The sequence below is a fragment of the Lagopus muta genome, chromosome 6, assembly GCF_023343835.1.
Source record: "Lagopus muta isolate bLagMut1 chromosome 6, bLagMut1 primary, whole genome shotgun sequence".
Classification (NCBI taxonomy): domain Eukaryota; kingdom Metazoa; phylum Chordata; class Aves; order Galliformes; family Phasianidae; genus Lagopus; species Lagopus muta.
In genome coordinates, this window is record NC_064438.1 from 11763748 (window position 1) to 11787881 (window position 24134).

Sequence of the window (24134 nt, forward strand, 5' to 3'; positions counted from 1 at the left end):
ATCTTCAGGTTTTTGTGCTTTCAAAAGAGTCGTGAGCTCAAGGCATTATCTATGACTCTGAGTATCATTACTGGTTCTCATTAGTTTTTTGTTCAGGAGGCAGAGGAAAGGGAAGAGGATGTTTTGAATCACTCTTTTTTTGAATGTATTTTTTCTCTATTCAACTTTATTTCTTAAGCTTGAGGATTGGAGCAAGCCTGGACTTCTTTTACTCACGAAGGAAGGAATTTCTTCTATTCCCCTTAAGGGTTTCTGACACAGTTTCAGCTTTGTTTGTTTTGAAATCTCCCTATCCAACAGTAGAGATTGCTCTGACTCAGAATTACACTGTTATTATCAAAAAGCTACAATTTTTTTTTCTCAAAAACATCAGGCATGCTACAATGAAGCACTGGGGCTGCAGCCACAGGTTTTTCCGATTAATTGCCAAATGAAACGTGAGGATTTACTTTTTATTTCCATTTTTATTAAACTATGTGAGCTTATAAGAAACATCTTTAGAGGATGTTACAGGCATTCATTTGAAAATGGGATAATTTAAAAATAAAATGGTTGTATTTGAAGATATTTATGTAAGATATTATGTATTTATGTATTTTTCTCTACCAAAACCCATCCTGAGTTTAATTTTTTGCTTCAAACAGGTTGACATCAACAAGGACAGATTAGTAACTTTGGAAGAGTTCCTACGAGCTACAGAAAAAAAAGAATTTTTGGAGCCAGATAGCTGGGAGGTAATGAGAATGTATTCCAAGTGCAACATGCTGTACTATTACCATCAGTCTAATCAGGAAACCAAATGGCTTGTCTGACCTTTGCCTTTTTTCAGTCCTGTTTTGGTATGCGTGTGGTTAAATGCCCTAGCTAAATGCAATGTACAAAATGTAACAGACTAATACAGTGCAGATGTAATCTTTGTGGTCCACACTCAAACAGAAACAGTGTTGCACTGCCACCACGTGGATCCTAGAAGATCTTGATCCACGTGCTTTTCAAAGATAAAATGCACATTTCATTTATGAATCACTTTAAAGGGGAAATATGAGCTCAGTTGGAAGCAAGAGGATTTTTTTTCCTCCTACCTCTGAACTTGTAATAGAATCTTGCTAAGAAAATAGCTAAGAAATAGCTATTTTACTGTTTGAGTGAACATACTAACTCTTTACATTATGATTTAGTGTCTTCTAGTGAACTGTAAAATTCAGCTAATAATTATTTCAGTGGAAAGATAATCAAAATAGATATACGTTCCTACCCAAGTATTCCTGTTTGTGTTTTCTTGCAGACACTAGATCAACAGCAGCTCTTCACTGAGGATGAACTGAAGGAATTTGAAAGTCATATTTCTCAGCAGGAAGATGAACTCAGAAAGAAGGCAGAAGAACTTCAGAAACAGAAGGAGGAACTACAGAGGCAGCATGACCAGCTTCAGGCTCAGAAACAAGAGCTTCAGCAGGTACACTTGACACAACAGTATTTTTTCTCTCCCTTCCGTGTTCTCATACATGTAAAGACTTATGACAGTCCCCAGCTCTGGAGCATCTTTCATCTTGATTTCTCTTAGGAATCTCAGTTGAATTTTAAACAGCAGTAGTACTGCACCATGTCATGATCCATTACTTCAGATTGTAGCAAACAGTGAAAGCATCTCAACTCAGTAGTTTTCCCGCTAACAAAGACTCAACGTAATGATGTGCATATATTTCCTGTGTGTATTCACTCATATCAGAGAAAGTTGACAGAGTGAAGTTTTTCAACTGTGTTACTTTGTTTTTCACCAGGTTGTAAAACAGATGGAACAAAAGAAACTGCAGCAAGCAAATCCGCCTGCAGGACCAGCTGGAGAACTGAAATTCCAGCCCCGTATGTATCTTTCTGTAAAGTTTGTGTACTTTAAGATCTCCGACATTACAGTCATTAAAAATACATTTTCTGTTCAAACTCTTAATATAGTGTGGTTTTAATTATCTCTGTAGGGAGTGTTATTAAGGTAGAAGTATGGAAGCCTTTTAAAATGTTACTGAAATCTCAGCAATTTTATATTTGTAGGGGAAAAAGAAAAGTTCTGACTTATAGCATCAGATGGACAGAGAAAAGATTGCATTTTTTTTGGAGTGTTTTGCATGTCAGTCTAAAAATAGTGAGATCTAGGATATCTCTGATATTCAGAGAAGAGTAGGGGCATACAAATGACCACGCCTGTCTAATGTCCTATGGCTGCATTACCAGAGATAGGTGCATTCAATGTATTTTGCCTTGTGCAAACATGTTGTAATATACCTCAATTGAGTAGCAAGAATGTGAAATTACAGTAATTTAAGCTTCATTGCTTGTTGTACAAGCATGCTCCTGATCCCAAGATGTCTGCACAAGCACTAATGTTGGTGCACCTATCATTTAATGGCTATCAGTACTTAGGCAGCTAGATGAAAGTTGTCTCTTAGCTGTTACTCTCTTAGCTGTATCCTAGAATTTCAGATTGTAATCCAGAATTGTGGTCCCAGTCCCTGACTGGGAAACAAATCAAAACATTGAAATGCTTTCATCATGTCTGTCCTCTCTGGTCAGTTTATCTGCATTTGAGCACAACACGATGTGACAAGTTTTAGACAACATGAGCAACCAATTGCTTCAACGTGCACAGACAATAAGGTCACAATAAATCATTCCATGTGATTACTGATAACAAAAAAGTGGTCAGGTATATTTTAACACTTCTTAGTTCTCTTCTTCCATACATGCAAACATTTTCTTCCCCATCTAGAAACTAAAGTGACTTTATTGGCTTCCATGTTTATGTGCTAACATTATCAGCACAGCTCAAAGAATTTTTAACATATTGAACATGAATCTTTGGGCTGTATTCAGTCAGCCTTTTGAATATTGGAAGGACTTAACAGCACCTTTGGGGCCAACAGTGAGGTTTCAAACCTGAAATGCCATTTTCAGTGATTACAGCTCACTTTGCTGAGTACCCTGGAATTATATCCTCAAGGTACTCAGTTTATTGTGCAAAGCAAGAAACAACGGAATTTGAACATCAGTTTCATTTTGTCTTTCATTTGCTTCATAGCTTGGGGCTAATATCAATTTATATCCCTTAGTTACAATAGCTTCTCTTTGTCTTCCCTCAGTAAAAACACAGTTTGTGATAGCAGATTCCTTGGACTTGGTTCAGTGATACATTTTTTAACACTGGCAATAACTGATAGCGTTCTTAAAACTTTACACAAAAATAATACAAAAGTTTTTGTAAAGTCATTAGACAAGTATCCTAAGCTCTCATTTTATTAGCCAAAACTATTCACTGTTCATTGTCTGAGTTAAGGAGGTCCCAACTATGAAAGCTGGCATTCTGAGGGAGGCAAAGGGAGAAAGTTGTAAAGATTGTCAGCGCAGTAAGGATTAAAATACAGAAGCAAGTTGTTCATTTTTTTTTTTTAAAACTTGCTATGTTAGGATTAAAGGTTTCATAAACATGTAGTATGTTTTAGAAAGAACAGATTAGTATCCAAAAAGAGATTATATAAATAAAAACATTTTTACTGAAAACAGAAGCAACTAGTAATCTAAGAAATCCTGAATATAATCATTTTGCAGCCTGTTGGGTAAACTCAATCTGATTTCATTGTTAGTCTTCCAATTACAAAATAAAAACAGGTGGTTCAATTTGATTGTCTGTACACTAGAAACATTACTTTAGAGACTTCTCACATATGGAGCTCATTTAATTGAGAAATTTTAAGCAGTTTTATTCCTGTTTTACAGCTGGCGAACACAAAATTGAAGAAGCACCAAAACATCCTGCAGGAGGTGATCAGCCTTTACCACCAGGACATATCCAAGAACCAGCTGCTAGAACTGATCAAGTTCACCCTTAACCACTCGTGCCTCAACTTTATAGCATCTTTATTATTTTGGGGGGAGGGTAAAAGGCAGGAAAGGGAGAGGGACACAAAAAGAAAAAAAAGGGTAATGAACTCTCCACTTTCTTTCCCAGATTGTAAAATCACTGGGAATGTTAGAGATTAAATATCAATCAGACTTGAATCATAAATCAATTTTCTCTCCAGTACATCAGTAAGAAAGGCAGTGGGGATTATTTAGCAGCTATAATGGAGGAAAAAAAATAAGGAAACTTATTATTAAAGGTTTTTATGGCCAAGGGACTCAGCTCTTGGACTTCTCTGTTATGAAAAGAGGGAGGAGATGTCTGCCATTGTGTGTTTAGGCATGAATTGCTACCTTTTCTGAGAAGCAGCAGCAAACTGAACTGAATATCAAGTTAGGTCTTGTTTTATGTAGAGACTCTTTCCAGAAATGTTGAGAAGCAAAGTACAGGGAAACAGATCATAGACAAAGGCCTACCGTTCCCAGTACTACCAACCCCTTTCTTTTGAGACCAAATAAAACTGAAAATTCTTACTCTCAACTTTTAGAAAATTTGCACTTTCTAAAATTTAACCACCACAAACAATTGCATGGAACAGTGAATACTTTTCATGTTTACAGAAGCCTAAGAATTTCACTGTAAGCCTTCAAAAGGAATACTGTACTTGTAGTGGATTGGTCTGAACTCTCCTTGTTAAGATTAATTCTGTGTAGCATTGGCTCACTCATTTGGCTCTGGGGATAGTTCTTTTGTCCGTTTCTTTCATCAGGTGCCAAGTGATCTCAAAATTTTGCATGTGATTAAATAAGCTTTTTATGTTGATGGAAATTTGTACAAAACAGAACAAGACTCACTGTCTTTTTCTGCACAGATTTTCCTACCTCTTGTGGTAATACCAGATTTTTCAAAATGCACCATGTGCTTCTAAAAGCTGTTCTCAGACATGAATCTTTGACTTATTAAGAGTCTCACTGTTAATATGTATTTGTCTTTCAGCAGTTAGTTGATGTAGGTTTCTGAAATGTCTAAAACAAGGGTGCTACTTGATTGTATTATTTTGGTACAGAACCAGGATAGCTCCCTCATATCATAAGCCAAGATTTTTCAAAAACCAAACAAAAAACCAACAACAAAACAAAAACTCAGCAGCAAAAGTTGTCTTTCCTGTGGGTTTCGCTATAATGTCAAAAAGCTGTGTGATTGTCCTTCCTTGTCATCCACTTCAGACCGAGTGTAAAGCCTCCTTCTTTTTCTAGCTTTGTGTTTGTTTGTTGTTGTTAAAAAAAAAAAAAAAAGGATTGCTCTGATTGTATAACGTTGGCTCTGAACTGATATACACACACCTTGGCAAGCATCCTTTGTATTTTCTTCCACTTCTGTGGCTAATTGCTTACACTGTCATTCAAAGAGATCATTTGGGTTTTGAGCAAAGAAATAGGCACGCATCTCCTAAGAAAAGATGTTCCTTTCAGAGTAATAGTCAAACATTTTAGGCAAACTCAAAGACAGGTGGCAGTTAAAGTTTTGTATTGATATTTGATATTTAAGTTTCTCACTGAAGACTTGTGATTGATAGAGGCTAGTCATATTCCTTACATGCTTAATGCTTCTTGCAGCAGAATCGAGCATATTCATGTTCTTTACACAATGTAACAAAACTCATTGCTGGAATAGATTAGGTTTCTTTCTCTGTTTAATCTTGTTAATTATGACATCACATTTCATTCATTTCTACCAGTCCAGCAATTAGATTTACTTTGTTGTTGTTCTCTCTGCGAGTTGTCAGTATCTTAATTTGTTTCTAATTTTAGTTTCAAAAAGCCACTGTTTGTTACTTCCATGTAATTCTAACATCAGTTTATATCTTTGTCAGGAGGCTGAAGTATGTTTCTACAACTGTTTGAGAGAACTAGACATAGTTACAACTACAACCAGAGTAACATCATTTCCCAGTGCAGAGTCTTGGCTTTAGGGCTGTAAGCATAATAATCAGGAGCAGAGCAAGGAAAGAGGAGAACAAAGGGTGAGTGATTCTAACATCACAAAAAAAGGAGGGAACATTTTTCCTTCTCCTTGTACCACATGAAATTTTACAAAGACTGAGTGATGCAGCAGGAGTTTTCACAGAGAATCAAGGACTGAAACTTTGAATGCATTTCTACCATACAAATCATTCTTCCCTCATGTTACATCTGCCTCATCACTAATGTTACTATAGGTAATGCAGCATATGCTCTCAAGTGCTTGCCACAGTTCAAGCTTTGTTTTCATTGCAGCGTTACATTTCAGTTTTAAGAATCTCACTCTCCCTGAAATGGAAGAAAAGTATTTTATCCCCTTTACATTATTTACTTTTAAATACACAGAGAATTTTATAAAGAACTGTTGTAACATGGGTGCTGAACTCGTCTCATGCTAGCCACAAGGTAATGTAAGTTGTGTTTGAAGCAGATGCCTAGAAGAAGCCAGAGTTTTCATTTATTATTTCATCATGAGTTAACAAGAGTTCCCAGTTTTACATTTCAACTAACCACTGAGCTGCATTCAGCATAAAATAATGCATATCTTTCATTCCATTGCTGTCTGGTACCTAAATGTTCTTGTCAGTGTTAATTTTATTGATAGGCTTGCATTTTAACAATAAACTTAGGTTCATTTTTTAGAAGTAAAAACAGGCAGTTTTCTAAACTTTAGAATTACTGATTGGATTTATTTCTTACAATGATCAAAGTTGTAGTCCAGCTGTCAGATGTTTGTGCTAAATTGTGAGGAAGTCAATGCCTTAGTTCACAGTAACACTTCAGTCTCCTACTGAGCAGACACTAAATTTGCTGCCTAAACATTTTTGAGATGAGAGTTCAAATTACAAATTCATACTTGTCTGTCCAATTCAGAATCTGATATGAATCATTATCTGTTCCACATGTCTGCATAGATAGCAAGGACTGAGTGGGTATTTTCCCAGAAGATGGTCAGTCAGGTCTGGTCTACCAGCAAACAGGCCTGACCTGGTACTGCCCATCTTGTTGTCCTCTGGGGAAAGGACATTATTCTTCAGACCTAAGCTAACGAGGTCTCAATCTGAGCATAATCAAATTATTTTTGAGGATTAATTCTGAGATAAACTTTATCTCACTGTAAGGAACATCTGACTTAGAAGTTATGCAACATGCTAAAGTCCTACCTACACCTGGGGCATGTAACTGATTTGACCCTTCTTTAACACAGCTTGTTTTCAACGATGACATCTTTCATTAGATTCTCTTGTCCACAACAGAGACTGAAAGTATTACATTATCCACTTAAAGCATGTTTTCTTCTATGGTATGGATTTCTCAGGAGCTTTTTAAAAGATTTTTAAAAACTTCACTTACAGCTATGTTGGAAAGTAGAATGCTACAATTGCAGATAAACAAGGGACTGGAATATCATGGGCACCAGTGCTTTGACCTGTACTCTGTTTTTCCTTTAGGAGGTGATTTACAGGAAAATTGAATGTAACCTCATAGAGGCATCACTTCCAAGATAAATGTGCAGATATTTTGTTCTGTACTTGGCTGGGATTTCAGTAGGAGGATTAAGGGGTAAGATTTGGTCAGTGGTGTATAAATTTTTATCTTGCAGTGCAATATATATGTAAGAAAAAAAGCCCCAGTCCATAGTTTGTACTGATTAGTTTTTAACTGGATTAAACTGAATCTCAGTGCAGTCACAGACTTACAGTGTTTTATTTTAAGTGGGTCAGAATGAGGCAACTGCTGCCAGCAGGCAGCACCACGGCCAAGGAGCATTCCCTTCTGCTTCCTCCTGTCGGCCCACTGGCTTGGGGACCAGAGAGGGGCATGACTCAATGCAGCCCCAAGTCTGCTCCCAAGAGAGAACAGCTGATGTTTCAAGGTGCTGACACTGCATTGTTTTTGGGTTTGCATAGGGGGTGTGCATATCCAGCCAGGTATGGCCAGGCAGGCTTTAGGCTGTGCACAAGCATACGAAGTCTTTGTGGCTTAGATCTTGTGTATAAGCTCATTTTTGCCTTCCTGTTTGTTGCGTGCTTTCTGGAAAGAGGTAAAAATATTTCACAAACAAATAGACATCTTTTATTCTTCCTGACACCAGCTGCATCACCACAATAGCTATTCACTCACTAAGTATTTGAATGCTACACTTCCTGTATTTATAAAAAACTAATGAAACTGCACCACCATGAGAAACTAGGTATTAACTTCACATACTTCCCTGAGATGTTCCAGTTCAAAAGAGAAATCCTGGAAAAGTAGAAATACCACATGAGTTATAGTAGCAGATTTTGCTATAGGTTGCTTGTTTTTATTTACAGATCCTGTCTTCAAATCCAGATATCAGCCATTTCAGGATGTCAGAATTGCAGGGATAGTGTGTATTTTGGAGAGATGCATGGGACATGATGGCTCATGGAGCTTCCATTGTGTACAGTATGTAAGCATAGTGTTGGTAAGCACACACTGAATAAGAAAAAAAACAACGTATGGTGACATTCTTCAAGGAAAGGAAGCTCTGAGGTGTATGGAGTATCCTTTTGTAATGTAAGCAAATGCCAGGAGCTGTCATTAATGTTTACTCTAGAAGTCCTTTCTTGTTTGCATCTTCAAATATCTGTTGCTAAAATTAAGAGGTAGTCATAGCACTGAAAGATGAGTCCCATCTGGAAACACAGCAGCACTTAGCAGACCTAGGTTACATTTCTAAAAGATTTTATTTTGCTACTTAGTAGGAAATAGAGAAGTAGCTTGAGTCCCGTAATTTACACAATTGCAGATAGCAAGCACCAAAACAATTTACTAATGCCCTATTTTTTTATGTTTTAATGCCTTAAAAGCTGCACTTAAATGATGTGTTAAACAGCCTGCATTCTTGCTTATACAGTAAAGCAAAATATCATGATGGAAAGAGGTTTTCTTTTTTAATTGTTTGTTTCTCCCCAGATATACCCAAGTTTCTAAACCTGGTACATTTATCATTGACAAATACACAGATAGAGCAGCATTACAATGCTGATCTCTCCACAAACTGCATCTTTTCCATCATATCAAGAGACTCTCAGTCTGAATGACTGCATCGTGGCTGCTGTTCAGCTGCCATTTTAAACAGCTTACGTTCATTCAGACTTGCATTACTTTAACACATAATAGTTCACTAGAGCAATCTTCTAGGCAAATGCACATAGAGCCATTTCTGTGTTATAGATGGAGGGAGCATACAGTATCCCTTCTAATACATCATTTTACACTTTCCCACTAACCTATAATTACTATCAACAGCACATTAAGAGGGCATCAGTTTCTAAGTTCCCCACAACAGGTGACACTGGAGAAAGCAGGATGGAGGCACAGGCAGCCATCTACCATCTGTATCATATCAAGCTACCCTGCTTCATGAATTCAGAGCCCCCATAGTAGGAGAGGAAGTATTATTCAGCCATGACTTTGATACTCTATGCAAACTTGTATGCATGGAAATTTCACAAAAAGACTCCGTATACTTTAGTAGCAATGAGCGAAATTCTATACTGCATCTGTACTGGAGACTATTCAGACATTGCCAGTGCATTTAGTACCACGGGGGAGTGACACAGCATCTGTTATAAAATCGAGTGATTTCTAATCATGTATAGTCACATACCATTTTTTTCCACTAGAGGGAGTTCGAGAGTGCTCAGTAATCCTAATCTCAAAAGCACGTTAAAAAGCAGTCCGGTGGCATAATAAAACAGGAGGGTGAGGACTGAATGATCCCTCAGAAGCCAAATTAAAGCTGCCATGTTTTAAAAGGGCTCTTTCCACCCTTAGAGATTTCTTAAAATATGCTGTTTCCTTTCTGAAGAGACTCTGAAAGTAAGAACTAAACGAACAGTGTTTTTCCTGAACACAGACATCTCCATACCGTACTTGATCTCCAAGTACAATCCACCACATCTGGATATCAACACCATGTGAATCACCTCGTATTTTAAAAAGCCCAAGATGAGAATCAGGAAAGGACACTGTTTGTGTTTATAGGTGAAAGCCCTTGTCATTCTAGCATAGGATTCTACTCATCAAACAGCAAAATAAAAAAAGGTAATGCTGCAACATTTCTGTCAAAAATACAGCTAGGAGATGCACATACCAAGTCATGTCATTCCCAGTGCTGCTTAAGGACTAGCTTCTTCAGCAGTAGTTGGTAAGCTGTTTCGTATCAGCATTTTGGGGGGAAATCCTAATGGTAAGAACTGTATACATCAGAGCCAGTTTAGGAAGGCTAGTTTGTTCAGTCTTTAAAGCTTGCCTGGAAGAACAGTTACCAATAGTCAAATGAACTGATAACATCATGATGTTATGAGAACCAGGATAAAGGGATAGAGTGTTGTGGTCAAAACATGCCTTAGGTTTTTGATAACATTTCCCTGTTTCTCTAGTTTAATTGGCTATGGTCAGTGTTACACTACTTAACCATAAGGCCACAGCTCATTTTCACCTACAATAGCTTTACATTTCTTTAATTAAATACAGTCTTTCTATGCATTTTACTTCTTTAGTGAGAAAGAATGAAAATCTATGCTGTAAGTGTTCACTTCTTAATCACTGAATATTACAAATTTATCAAGAATTTAATATTCACATATGATATTCATGGTGCAAGTCCCTTTGCTATGTTCTTAACTACAAGAAAATGTTAGATGTAACGACTTCTGTCTTCAATGCACGTATCTAAGGTTCAGCTCATATGTGCACGTGTGTACAAATGCAAAATCAGCATGCATGAAGAGAAACAGCTTCACTGACACTTATTTCCAGGCTACTCAGCCATCACAGTGGAGTCACAATAGAAAGGAATAAGACAGCCTTTGTATACCAACTCAGAAAAGGCTACCTGCATTCACCTGACACCAAGTTGATAAAGGTTTCCAAGAAGAGTCTGGTTACTACTGTGACTGTTATCTGCCAACAGTTAAGGGTTCAACTGTCTTTGCAAACAACAGTAGTGTTTAGTAGATATTGTGAATCACAGATCACTAACAGATAACATACTTCTTGGGTGCTATCTTGAAAGTCACATGTATTTGGGCTCTCAATTGCTGCCATCCACAGCTTATGTTCCTTCAGGTTGTACACCCAACACATCTGTTAGGAAGCTGAATGATTTAAGTGTTGTCACATGTTGGCCTGGATATCTTTCTTCAAAGAATTATTTTCCAGGCAGACAGAGAACATTCAGGTTTTGTTGGGTGGGTTCTGTGTTTTGTGCTCACTTTATTTATTTTAAGGTGGTAGATGTAAGAAAAAAATCATAGTGAGCAAATAGAGAACTTTCAGGAAGGTTCTACTTGTTTTGGCTCAACATGCAGCAAGTCTGCTTCTTCTGCTCATAAGCCACCCTGTTTTCAGGGCATGTGGCCACTGCATCCTTCAGTAAGGCACCTTTTTGCAGAAAACAGCTATGCTGTGGACAGTCAGCTTCACATCCACAGATGCATGAGGATGATGCTGAAGTGGATCAGAAAGTGCTCCTCCTCGTAACATTTCACAGGCTTTCTCACAAACTACCTTAATCTGTATTCCTAAATCTAGAAATCTGGGAACCACGTTCCTTGAGCAGACTTGAAAGGTTTTAGAGTTTTTAAGAAATGCTTCATAACATAAATAAATAATTAAATGCATAATTATTTGAGTTTTTGAAGTATATTTTTGAACACATGCGAAGCTATTTTTGAGTAGTATGACACAGCTGCTTTACCAGAAACTAAGTAGATTGTTTCTTCTGCAGCAGGAAAAGTGCTTATACTTCATAACTCACCACCTTTTAAATTGTGCTGTTCTGTGGACTGTGAGAAGCATTAGTAAAGAAACTTCATGAGTCAGATTAATTTCCAAGGAAAATGTAGCATGTAGTTACGTATTTTGTTACAGAAGCCCTGCACCTGAACAATTATTGCACTATTATGTGTTCATTTTCTTATATAAAGAACTAGAAGTATGTTGTGTTTAGGCTGCCAAAAGAACATCACGCCTCATGCTTATTGCATTTCTGAGTAAGACTGAGCAAGACTGTATAAATGCTTCCTGTATAAATACCCAAATATATAAACACCAAGGCTGTGAAGAGCTCTATATAATTGAGTTTTTGACCTCCTTTTCACATTCTTATCTGCTTATCTGGCATTAGAAAATACTATATCATCTGGGCCTTTTGTTTACACAAGTTTACTAAAAGCCACAGATACTGTTCTTGGTCTGTGAGCCAGAGTACAGAACATGCCTATCTCTGAAGTGATTCAAACCCAGTTTCTGAAGAAAGACACAGTCAAGCATAATGTCAGCCAGGAGTTTCTGGGCAACTGAAATGATTGTTTCCACATAAAAGCCATGCTTCAGATAATTCCTACAGCTTTCATGATTGACAAAAAAGAATTTGCTTCCAAAGTAACGCAGAAAGCCCTGGGAAAACTCATCACAAAAATCTATGTTTTTAAGACTTCCAGAAACGTATAGTACATTTTTAGGTCCTTTCCCTGCAAAGCAATTATAGGACACTATTGAATTTAACTTGAAGGGAAATTATTTTTGTCAGATGCACAGAACCATTTGGGACAGGAAGGTGTAACTCGTAGTCACTGAGCAAGCACGATTGAGCCCCAGTTTGCTATTGAATTAGTCCACAGTGTGCTCAAGCTGATGTATTCTCTTGGCATGTCATTTTGCCACTGAGACTCTTTGCAGAAGTTCCAACAACCAGTATAAACAGAAGTTGAAATGGATTTACCGGAATAGTTTTATTTCAAATGAGAGAAAAATGTTTTACTCCCTACTACAGAATTTGTGTGAAATTGTTGGTTAAACGTTAAAGAGCTCCAAATTGACACTGTTATCTTTAATTCAGCCACTCTAGCACTAGTTTGCTTTCTGAGGCATTCCCCATTGACAGAAGCAATTTCACTTTCCCCTCTCAAGATCTGATTTCATACTGTAGTATTCTAGTATTGAGAAAATGATATTAATTTTACATTTTGTACTTAAGAAACAAACTCAGGACAAGTGTACAGTGGTAAAGCTTCTTAACTAGCTTAGTGTCAAACTACAGTGCTTTCTCTTCACTCTTATTTTTAGCGAAGTAACAGGATATTTTGATTGGTAGAAGTGATGATGAGTGGGCTGGAAATAGCCTGCTCAAGGTAAGTGCTTATGTTGATACATAATTCCTACCTTCAGTCTTATTCCTGCTGCTGAGATGATGGAGGGATAAATACATACATACATACATACATAGAAGAAACAACCATTCTTTAACAAAGAGCAAAATTTCTCTATTCTTACTACGTGCAGTAATGACCATGCATGCATGTTCAGGACCTTACTGAGAAAGGTTATTGAGGACTCCAAGACTAGCAGGTGAATCCTAACAAACACTCTTAGCTTAATGTCTCAGGAGTATCTTATTTCAGCAGCTTTCTAATGGAGCCTTTTCTCTTTCTTCAGCAGTCCCCTGTTGTCTCAGAGATGAAATTCTTATACAAAGTACACGTAGTAAGACAGTTTTGAAGTTTGCATATGCTAGGATCAGAGGATATTAATCCAGCAGCACACCAATGTGTGAAAAAAGCTTTTCAACTCAAATTTGCAGGTAAAATGTTTTATTATTTATTATATAAAAATGTATTAGTTTAAATCTGACTTGTATTTAGCAACTACTTAGATTTATTTTAGAGCAGTTGGATGAGAGGATGAGACATTCTTCAGAGTTATTATAGATATTGGAGCCTTAACTAAAAGTGGTTACCTTTTTATGTATTTCTATATGTCATAGGAATGTGGAAATCACTGAACTTTCCATCCCACAGTTATGCACTGAATAGCACTCCTTACACTTGAAATGCAAACATTACTTTTCCCTATAACTCCTGAAGGATCAAATCAAACCTGTCAACCGATGCTGATCAGCGGTAGCTTTATTTCTGAAAATGAATTTAAATGTATGTTCCAGCAGATTTTAATCAGACATTCTCTGAACAGCTTCCACGTTTTTTAGAGTCAGAAAAAAGGCATCTGCTGAATTTAGAATATTTTGGAGCAGTTTTTCTGTGAATTGATGTGAAAACCAGCAACCACTGAATATAGGGGAGTGAGAACATACCGTTACGTATCGTTGGACTGATGTTAATTTGGCAGTACTATGGATTTGTGTATAGGTACATTCATTCCCTTTGTGACAAGTCAGTAAAAAGTAATTGCTATTTTAAATCACTGTAATTCTTCCTATTCGCTAGGAGAACCTAGCAGGTTCTTAACAAGCTGCTAATAAGCTATCTCTGGCTGCAAATTAGAGCCACACAGAACCCTCTGGAAATTACTTGTTTTAAAGCAGGATAGCATTTATTTATTTAAAAATTCTCTTAAAAAACAAAACAAAACAAAACAAAACAAAAAAAAGTAATTCTGGTTCTTCTGGTCAACAAGAAGCTACTCCTTAGAAAATATTTTCCAACATACAGAGAAGTAGGAACAGAAACCAGACCATTCTTGTAATCAATTCCTAAGTAACTACAGAAAAGTGAGGCAAAAAATATAGGATCACATGTAATGTTACTACTAAAGAACAAACTTTTGATGAAATCTATGTTTTAAAACTTCACTGATCTCCACTTAATAAAGGAATCAGGCTCTCTTCAGTGAAGGCAGATGCACACAACTGTAGAAAGAACTAATACTACAGAAAATACTTGTAATGGTGAGATTGTAAGAGTTCTGACTGCAAATCACAGGCCAATTACAAAACAGTTATTTTTCATTTTTCCTTAAACAGATGCTGTCTAAGAACACAACAAAAGCTTTTTAGACTCTATACAGCAGTGAACCAAATAAACCGAAAAATCAAGCACAGGAATAACAACTTAGCAGGAATAACAAACAACAATATTACCAACTGAATGATCATATTTACAAAAGTTTGTAGAGCCATATAAATAATTCATTTAAGAATGCATTACACACAGATGCTGAGTCTAAATATTTCAACCTAGGATGTCCAGACAACGTCCAATAGATGAGAATCTGTGAAAAGATAGTGACTACTTCTTATAGACATTTCTGTCTTTCGAAAAATATCTGCTTACTGCCTGTTGTTCTAGATGAATGCTCAACAAGCATGAGCTATCTTCATATCCTCATTCACTAATCCTTGGTAAAGCCAACCATTACGCCCTCCAAATCAAATCACCATTATGCACTCAGCAATCAGCATGCCTACAGAGTGCTTGCCATCATTACAAAATCATCGTTAGAACTGGCTAGAGAAGGCAACTTCTTTATTTCCTTAGCTTCTTCAAGATCTGAATTTACTGTGATGTTCTGTAAGGAAGCTGTTCTTAGGCACATCTTGCTCTTATAAAACCCATACATTTGTCTGAGAAACATACTAATCTTCCTACTCATTTCCCCAGTCCTTGTTTCCACCAGCCCTCTGAAACACATGTTATTTTACCAGGAGTCTTCCCTCAAGTTTAAAGCCAGAATGGAGCTACCAACAATTGAGAATTGCATCTGGGGAATAGGCAAGATATTGAGAATACTGGTACACTGCCTGGGAGACAGCAAGAGCTCAAACAACAGATCTCAAACCAAGTTGTGAACGTTCAAGCAATTCAAGTTCCTCAATCAATAGGCATATACAAAATGCACAATTGACATAATCCCCCACATCAGAGAAAAAAAGTTAAGACTTTTACTTACAAGACAGAGCAAAAATCTCCTATAGGCTGCTAGAGAAGAAAAAGACTTTCAACATAAAGTACAGGAAACAGCATGTTTTGATAAAAGCGCCATCAGAAACTATTTGGGTCAGCTGCCCACTCCCATCAACTTAATAGGAGTCAACCCCAAGAGAAAAATCCCAGTGCTAATGAACCTGGCAAACTCTTGGATTTAAAGGCCTAGGATTTAAAATGGGGGCCTGATTTGAGACTTGTTGAAGATAAGGACTTCTACTGCCACCCTGATATGCAGCGATATTTCTCTGTGCCTCAGCTCTGCTCAAGGATAACTATCATAACTAACAGTAATAAAAATGCTGTTTACACATTTTGTCTACCATGTCCTGGATAGAGGAAACAAATGCCACTTAAATGGCAGACATACAAAGAATATCCAGGGAAGGAAAAGGGTGACTTCACGGCCACCGCTGTGTGGCATTGGGATGAGTCAGGATACTCAATGCCTCCAGCCAGGGCAAGCTCCAGCAAAGAGGGGGCATCCCTCTACGAGGCCACCACCATAACACCTCTGACTCCACCAATTCACATAGGATTGCTGACTTAGAGCTGCTCAGCTTGAGGTAGCCTCCTGTGGATATGCCTTCTGCATTTAAACTCTGTAAGCCAGGTACAAAAGCAGAAAGCGGCAAGTGGCAAAGAGGAGCTGCACAGTTTTAATATTCTTTTGAAGAATTTTTTTTTTAAATGAGTCATTTTCCTGTGATGACTCTTTAAAGTTGCATTATGCATCAAAATAGCAGTGTAAGCAAAAAAAACAGGCAGTGTGCCGTGCTGTCTTCCATGGGCACCTAGCAGTGCTACAAGCAAGACTGAGGCAGTGGTATCTACAGCCTCTCAAGAATGTCTTCTGCACTTTTAATAGTTCTACTTGGGTGGGGGAGAGGGGGAGGTGGAGGTTTGTATCACATATCTTTCTCCTGTTGCTGAATCAAAAATAGTACGCTGAGTCATGTGTTACAGGCAGCTAGGCAGTCACCAGCCACACTGAGCACGCGTCCCAGGTCTGGATTCCCCATGGCCTCCTTCCTGTAAGGGTCTTCCCACCTCAAACAGCAGCTTTTCTTGAGTGACATCTGTAGTGCTGATTGAATCCATCTTAATGCTGCACCAAAGGCTTTCAGCAGATCCTTTGATACAAAAATGCATTCAAATAGGTGGGAATTCTTTTACTGCCTTCTGGGTCAGAGCTGTTGTGTTCAAGGTATCCATCTTGGGATGGAGCATCTGCCATTTGATGAATGCAGGGCAATGCAGGAACATGAACTACAAAGAACACTGATCCTTTCCATTTTTAGTGGCAACACCTATATGACTTTGAGTACAGGAAGAGAGAAAGGTGTGTCAATAATAACCAGGAAACCTAAAATGCAGCATTTCTTCTCTTCTCTCTCAACCAATACCTGAAGAACTAAACCACTTTTCCTTCTGCAGCAACCTGTAAAATTAACAGGAAATAATCTTTGGTGAATTTTCTTCCATGCTTTGTACAAGAAATAACTGACAGTTGCAAGCTTGGCAGTTTCACAGATTGTTCTCTAATATCAACTTTATTTTTATATTTTATTTCTCTAAGCACTTTTTCCTTATCCCACACTGAAAGTAAGCTGTGCCATCTGGCCTGCAATAATTACCTAGTAGGGGCGACTGACATACAAAGAAAGAGTGGAAGAGGAAGGAAAACACGAGGAAACCAATTCAGCTTTCAGAGGACTATTAATTTTTCATTAGTTTGATATTATTAACTATTAATAAGTAACTAGCCACAAGAATCAGTCACCACAAATGCTGCCTCCAGAAGGGCTCTCTTGTGACTGGTAACTTGCCCAGCACACAGCAGTATTTACCCACTGTCCAGATTGAGCAATGAGGATCATGGCTGGCCTCCACTCACCTCTCAGGGCAGACTGAATTTTGACACTGACCCTTCTGCTTATCTATCCTAATATGTAAGCACTGGTCTAGTTAAACACTTTTATGTGAAGCTCTCACATCTACTTTAACATCTCTGTTCTCTCATTTCAGCATCTTCACACCTTTGCTGGTATGAATCACTTCAAATGAAAACAGTTTACTGCTTCTTGACATCTTCCCACCACGTCACTGGTGGATTTAAAATCTGTGTCTCTGACCCTCCTTTGCCATAATACCCAGCTTGCTGAGTTCACCTCTAGTTTTTATCTGCTTCACAGGGAGGTTTTCCTGCTGAAATGCACTGCCATAATACTATATTTATCGTATGCCTAGGGGGATAAGGAGACCAAATCAAACCTTGTTGTCCTCTAATTTCTTACACGTATGCCTCTTGATTTCATTAGGAAACGCAACATAAAACAGATATGCCCCATGGCTATGCTGTCACTGCAAGTATTTTACAACGATGACAAACAAATGTTCTTCAGCTTCTGTTTCTTATTAATAAACCCCACGATTCTTTTGTCCCTCTTATCGACCTCTAAACTAAGTGCATTAAACAGTGTGAACCATGTGTATAAGCTGGTAATGGTCTCTAGATTCCATAGCACATGAAAAGCAATTTGCATGGACACGGCTGGCTTCACCACACCCTTAAGAAATCGAGCAGTGGGTCACTACAAAACTCAAAGCTTCCCACTGTCTCTGTCCATGTTCTCTCCCAGTCAGGGCAACCCCCAAGCACGTCATCCGCAGCTTCCCTCCCATAGGTTTCTGTGCAGAGGAAGTGTGGAGGGAGCAGCAGTAGGAACTGCAGCACACCGCCCCAAACTGCTCCCTCAGCAGGACCCCAGGATGCCACCTATCAGAAAAAGAGTAGCAAGTTCAAAAGCTTGCTCACGTTGAACCTCAGCTACAGAAAATGCAGCTTTGCTCGTTGCTGAGAATGAGGACTTTTCTACCTCAGAAGACAGCACTGATGTGTTCTTCAGAATGCATCATACAGAGGATGTGGGTGGTCAGCATAAGTGCAACTTCATGAAAATCCTCTGAAATTTCTGTTCTCAAGTACTTAGTACGTGGCAAAATGAAAGAGCCCTCCAAAATATGCAGTGCCCCTTTTTCTTCCTTGCTCTGCCCCTGAAATACAGCTGAATGTTGAAAGTGAGGAAAGAATAATTTAAAATTACAAGATTTCTGAGATTCAAAGTCACCAACAAATGGACTGAAATAATTAGCTAATTATTTTAATAGAACAAATCCTGCCTTCCTCTTAATATGATCGTGCCTTTTTTGTCCAAACTTCAGAAAATTGAGCAGCTTCTTGTAAAGGGAGTGACATAAGAGCTGGTTCTGAAAGCAGCCCAGCAGAGGCAAGCTCTTTCCTTCTACCCATCCCCTCTCCATCTCACAAAGAGAACTTTCTACCTCTCTGTAGCACAGATCTCCCTGAGGGAAAAGGAGGCTTGCATCAGGGCCTGAAAATAGTTGCTGAAATTGCTTCACATTTAGGTCAAATACTTCTCCATCTGAAGAGGTTTTATGTGACAACATTGAATGTATCTTACATGTTAATGCAAGGCACTCTGGAAACGGAGGAGAATCCGATGGTTTAAGTCCATGGAAAGCTAATGCTAGAATTGTATCTGTGAGCATTGTAAAAACAGAACAGGGATAAAGAACAATGAACTTTCAAAGGAACAAAGGTGTTGAGGAAAAGCAACTGGCTTTGCTGCCAGTGCCTGTCGATGAGTGATGGAACTGGTGCAGAAAGAGGGAAAGCTGGAACATAATGTGTCAACTGGACTCAGAGAATAAATGTAATACACAAAGGCACTGCACCATTCCCTATTTGATAAAAAAAAAGGTTTCTTTTTTTTACTATTACAAATGTAAAATATGCCTTTTCCTGTTTTCTTTACTAACTACTTGCTAATGCTAGTTTCACTGCTTTTTCATTGTGAAACACAACAGTGCTGGTGTGTGGGGCATTTGGAAATTGAATGGATACTTATTCACCTAACTGCAGTCTGATAACACTGACACTGACATTCGTGGATCTGAAATAGAAAAGTATTGAAAATATAGATACAATTTTATCATTTTAAATCAAACTGTGATTCTACCTGACCACAATTTCATTTTATTAGATTCCTGGAGGTGTTCTATAGTCAGAAGGGAAGTTCTGTGGCTCTCTGGAACATCAGTCCCATTGTTACACTGACCAGCTGTCAAAAATGCGGCCGTGTTATCGCTCAGACGGATCACCGAGCACACACAGATCTGATCAGGGAACTCCTTCAATCAATGCCCTTCAGAGGGGATTTGCTGCCATCTCTGTGAAAACAACTGTAGTCAGACATCAGGTCAGTTCCATAAAGCTTATTTAGGCTTTGTTTACAGAACGTTGTATTCTTTGAGTGGCAGTTTGTCCTGTTAATAGCATACTGCAGTCAATGCTACCGCTACCCCTTAATAGCACAGGAATAAAGCTGCTGCTGGTGCTGCCATCCCCACACAGAGGAGTGTGCAGAGAGGAACCACTCCTGCTGTCACCGGCGGGGCTGGCAGGGTGAACATGGCTCCTCTGCTCTTGAGTTCAGCTAAACCGGCACCGGCTGTGCAGAGGTCGGGATGTGAATGGAAAGGAAACCATTTCCTCAGCAGTAGTATTTGTGACCGGCATCCCAAGAGAGACCATGCTGTCCTGCACAGCCCTCCTTCCTGCTGCACAAACCTCTGCTTCTGCTTTTACAAAAGGGAGAGGAGTAAAAGCTTTTGTCTGCCGCATGCAGATACATTCCAGGATTCAGCACTGCCCTCCCATTCAAAATACCGGATTCTATTTATAGTCCCTCATTCTCTAGCAGAGTTCACTCCAACCTAAAGCAGAGATTCATTTCCTACTGGGTGTCCCTACTGCCATGTGAGAGGGGGACGTTGCTTCTCATTTAGACAATTAGAATACAGAATGTTTCCTATTTATGATTAGCCTCAGTTGCACGTTTTCTGCTGTTCTTTTTAGGGGAAAGCAATGCTTCCTATCAAGAACACACAGCCCAAAAGGTACACTTGACTGTTTTATTCTGGAAGTGTAAAGGGTTTTAAAATAAACAAAAGGAAATGTCCAAATACATTTCGTACTGCATGTGGTAGGAGTGGCTCCATACAATACAATATGGATGCAGCAAACCCAGCCATTTATTTAAGACATTGAGTATAATAACACAGACAGTCCCAGATCTGCTCTTGTGCCGCACTACACTGCCTGACCTTCTTGTTACTGTTTAAATTCAGCCTGCTTCATTAATTATTAATACTTTATTTCTCGATATTGACTGTTCAAGTTAGAAAAGAGCAGTTAAAAACTACCGACTTTAAGACAGACACTGCAAGACCCCCAGAACTGCAATCTCTGAGGATATAGAAACATTTGTCTTTTGAGAAAATACGTAGTTACCTAGAGATTAATCAATGCAGAATGATCGTGCAACTCAGCATGACAGTCGGAACCAAAACTTAAAGCTGCAGATCGGGATTTTCCTACTCCCAGTGCTGCCTGAAATTTTGCACCTTTAAAAAAATATAATTAGCTTTACATTTACCCCGCAATAAATAACAGCAGAACATACCTTGTGCTACCGACCTGAATTTTTTTAAAAAGTAATAGAGGCCACCTCAGTGTTTTGAGTTCATGAGATCTTTCAGACGCAAAGCCCTAGCACAGTTTCCCAGTCCAAAGGCATCAGGAAGGCTCGTCAGATATGGTGAACTTGGGCTTTAGCTTGATAGATCTCTTCCTTATGGTACTTCTAGGGGAAAATGGCACTGTGTCCATAATGCTCTTGTCCTCCTCCAGCTGCCTGGCAGTGCACGAAGGGGTGGGCACTTTCACCGTGTTACCAAATTTAGAGTAGTCCACAGAGTATTGCCCATCTTCCTCGGCCACGATGGGCACAAACCTCTGGCCCCAGAGGATTTCATCCGCCAGGTACGAGGTTCTGGCTTGCGTGGTGATGCCAGTCGTCTCCACCACCCCTTCCAAGATGACGATGATCTCCAGGTCCTCGTGGTGGTGAAGGTTCGAGGGGGAGATGTCGTAGAGGGGGCTGTTCTTGTCTATCACGTGGTAGATGATGAGCGGGGAGACGAGGAAGATGCTGTTGCCCCCCACGGGGTTCTCCATCTGGATGTCGATCTGGTTGAGGGGCACCACTTCCCCCTCCAGGCTGGAGGTCTTCTTCACCACCTGCATGCGGATGGTGGCACTGATGATCATGCTCTTCCGGAGGTCGCCCACCCGCAGCATGAAGCACAGCTTGCCATTGCGCAGGGCGATGACCGCGTGCTTGCTGAAGATGAGGGTCTCGGCACGGCGGTGGGCTTGCGAGGTCTTCATGAAGATGCAGCCCAGCATGATGGCGTTGATCACCAGCCCCACGATGTTCTGCACAATCAGCACCAGGATGGCGGCCGGGCACTCCTCCGTCACCATGCGCCCTCCGAAGCCGATCGTCACCTGCACCTCGATGGAGAAGAGGAAGGCGGAGGTGAAGGAGTGGATGCTGGTCACGCAGGGCACAAAGCCGTCCGGGATCTCCGTGGCTGGGGTGCGCTGCAGCCGGGTGCCGTGGTCCAGGTCTCCGTGGGCGAAGGCGATGAGCCACCAGACCATGCCGAAGAGCAGCCAGCTGCAGAGGAAGGACATGGTGAAGATGAGCAGCGTGTGGGGCCACTTGAGGTCCACCAACGTGGTGAAGACGTCCTGGAGGAACCGGCCCTGCTCCCGGATGTTTTTGTGGGCCACGTTGCAGGCGCCGTTCTTGCCCACGAAGCGTGCCCGCCGCTCCCGGGCGCGGTACCGGGCGTGATCCGGCACATCCTCGGCCAGCCGGGTCAGCACGTACTCCTCGGGAATGATCCCCTTCCTCGACAGCATGGTTCCCCGCCGCCGCTCCGCCGCTCAGCGCCGCCCCATGTCCGCTGCCGGCCGGGGGCGGGGGCGGCGGCCGCGCCACGGGGCCGAGCGGGCGAACGGCGCCGCCGCAGCCCCCGCCGCAGCCGGACCGGCAGAGCGGCAGCGGGGACGTGACGGGCCGGGCCGCGGCCACCAGGGGGAGCCGAGGAGGCCGAGAGCCGGCGCGCGTGGCTGGGCTCGAGCGGTCGCGCCCTCGGTAGGGCGGCCCCAGGGCCGGTGCCGGCCCCGGCCCCGGGCGTAAGGGTTAACCGGAGATCTGGAAAAGTGCGGTTCTCCGCCTGAGGGCAGCTCGCAGCGGTTTCCAGCATTTTAAAGTGACCGTAAAGAGGCTCTGCTCCATCACTCAGTACTCAGCGGTGACGATTTGCGCTCTCACAGTGATGGAAATAGTTACACAAGAGGCAGCTGTGCCTTTGGTGCCTTTTTTCCCTTCTCTTTTCTCATCGTCTTATTCTGTACCTTATCCTCCAGAGGGCGGCAACTGCATGAATATAGAATCAAAAAAATGTGTTTGGGGGAGAGGCTTAAAGAACGCGGTTGTTAGGAAGAAGCTTTTTACAGTAGGGTGGTGAGGCACTGGCACAGGTTGTCCAGAGAGGTGCTGAATGTCCTATCCCTGGAGACAAAGTCCAACTGGATGGGGCTCGGAGCACCTGATCTAGTGTAGGTGTCCCTGCTCGCTGCAGGGCTGCTGGAGCAGGTGGCCTTTAAAGGTCCCTTCCAACTCAAACGATTCTGTGATTCTAACACGTTACCGAATGGTGAACCGCTTCACAGCCTGGTTGATGATGGCATGACCTGTGCAGCCCAGTGCAACAAGGAGTGCTGTGTGAACGCAGCACGCTGTGTTTAGGAATCCCGAACTCCACAGGGCTAGAAGGGCGTTCCCTTGTTTCCACTTCTGTTCTTTATTGAGATTGTCATTTTCCACTTACCTCCTCTTGCCTTCACCTCTTGTTGGCTGAGATAGGACAGTAAAGCAAGTGGCTTCTGGTGGAGAATTTCTAGAGCAGAATGAAAGAAGCCGTGTCTTTGTGGATCAAGTAACAGATACTTAAAGTGACAGATCTTCAGTGTGAGCCAACATATTTGTGTTAAGTACTGCATGACAAATTGGGCTCATGGGAAAAACCCCATACTTGAAGGCTGTGTACAGAATCATGAGGGGTAGTCACGAAGGGTAAGTTTTTGAACCCTCAAAATAGGTTTTACATCTCAAAATTTTTTTTCTTATCATTTTTTCCTAATTGTAGTAACTATACCTAATTGACTTTTCCTGATTTATATTGCCATGGTAGAGTGAGGGGATAAAGTTATAAAGATTTTTATTAATTTATAGATGACATCAGGGTGGAATAAGCCCTGTTTTCATCACCATGGGCAGCCCATCCCACCAGTATCTTTGGGATCGAGCCAAGCCTCAGCCCAGAGAAATGAACGAGTTTCTCCCATTTCAATACAGCACTTTGATTTATTGCCATGCTAACGTATCTGTGAGTCTTCCTTGGTAATAACTTCTGGACCATCTATATCAACGCTGCAGGCTTAATGACTCAATAACAGCAGCGAGC

The 24134-nt window shown here is 40.4% G+C and overlaps 2 protein-coding genes across 2 annotated transcripts in view; one reads left to right on the forward strand and one right to left on the reverse strand.

Moving 5' to 3' along the window:
• Window positions 1–7600, forward strand: part of NUCB2 (nucleobindin 2) — a 28563-nt gene extending 20963 nt beyond the window's left edge. The window contains exons 10-13 of the mRNA XM_048947799.1: window positions 645–734; window positions 1286–1456; window positions 1782–1863; window positions 3769–7600. Of these exons, the coding sequence (XP_048803756.1) occupies window positions 645–734; window positions 1286–1456; window positions 1782–1863; window positions 3769–3881 (456 nt within the window). The 3' untranslated portion in view covers window positions 3882–7600. The remainder of the gene's footprint in view (window positions 1–644; window positions 735–1285; window positions 1457–1781; window positions 1864–3768) is intronic.
• Window positions 7601–14342: 6742 nt separating this feature from the next.
• Window positions 14343–22590, reverse strand: KCNJ11 (potassium inwardly rectifying channel subfamily J member 11). Its single transcript, XM_048947915.1, has one exon. It carries the CDS (start codon window positions 22522–22524, stop codon window positions 21331–21333), a length of 1194 nt encoding a protein of 397 aa, XP_048803872.1. The 5' UTR covers window positions 22525–22590; the 3' UTR covers window positions 14343–21330.
• Between the last annotated feature and the right edge of the window lie 1544 nt (window positions 22591–24134).

Bases quoted from the DNA above. Each gene is read 5' to 3' on its own strand.
- KCNJ11 (XM_048947915.1), bottom strand. From the start codon at position 22,524: ATGCTGTCGAGGAAGGGGATCATTCCCGAGGAGTACGTGCTGACCCGG.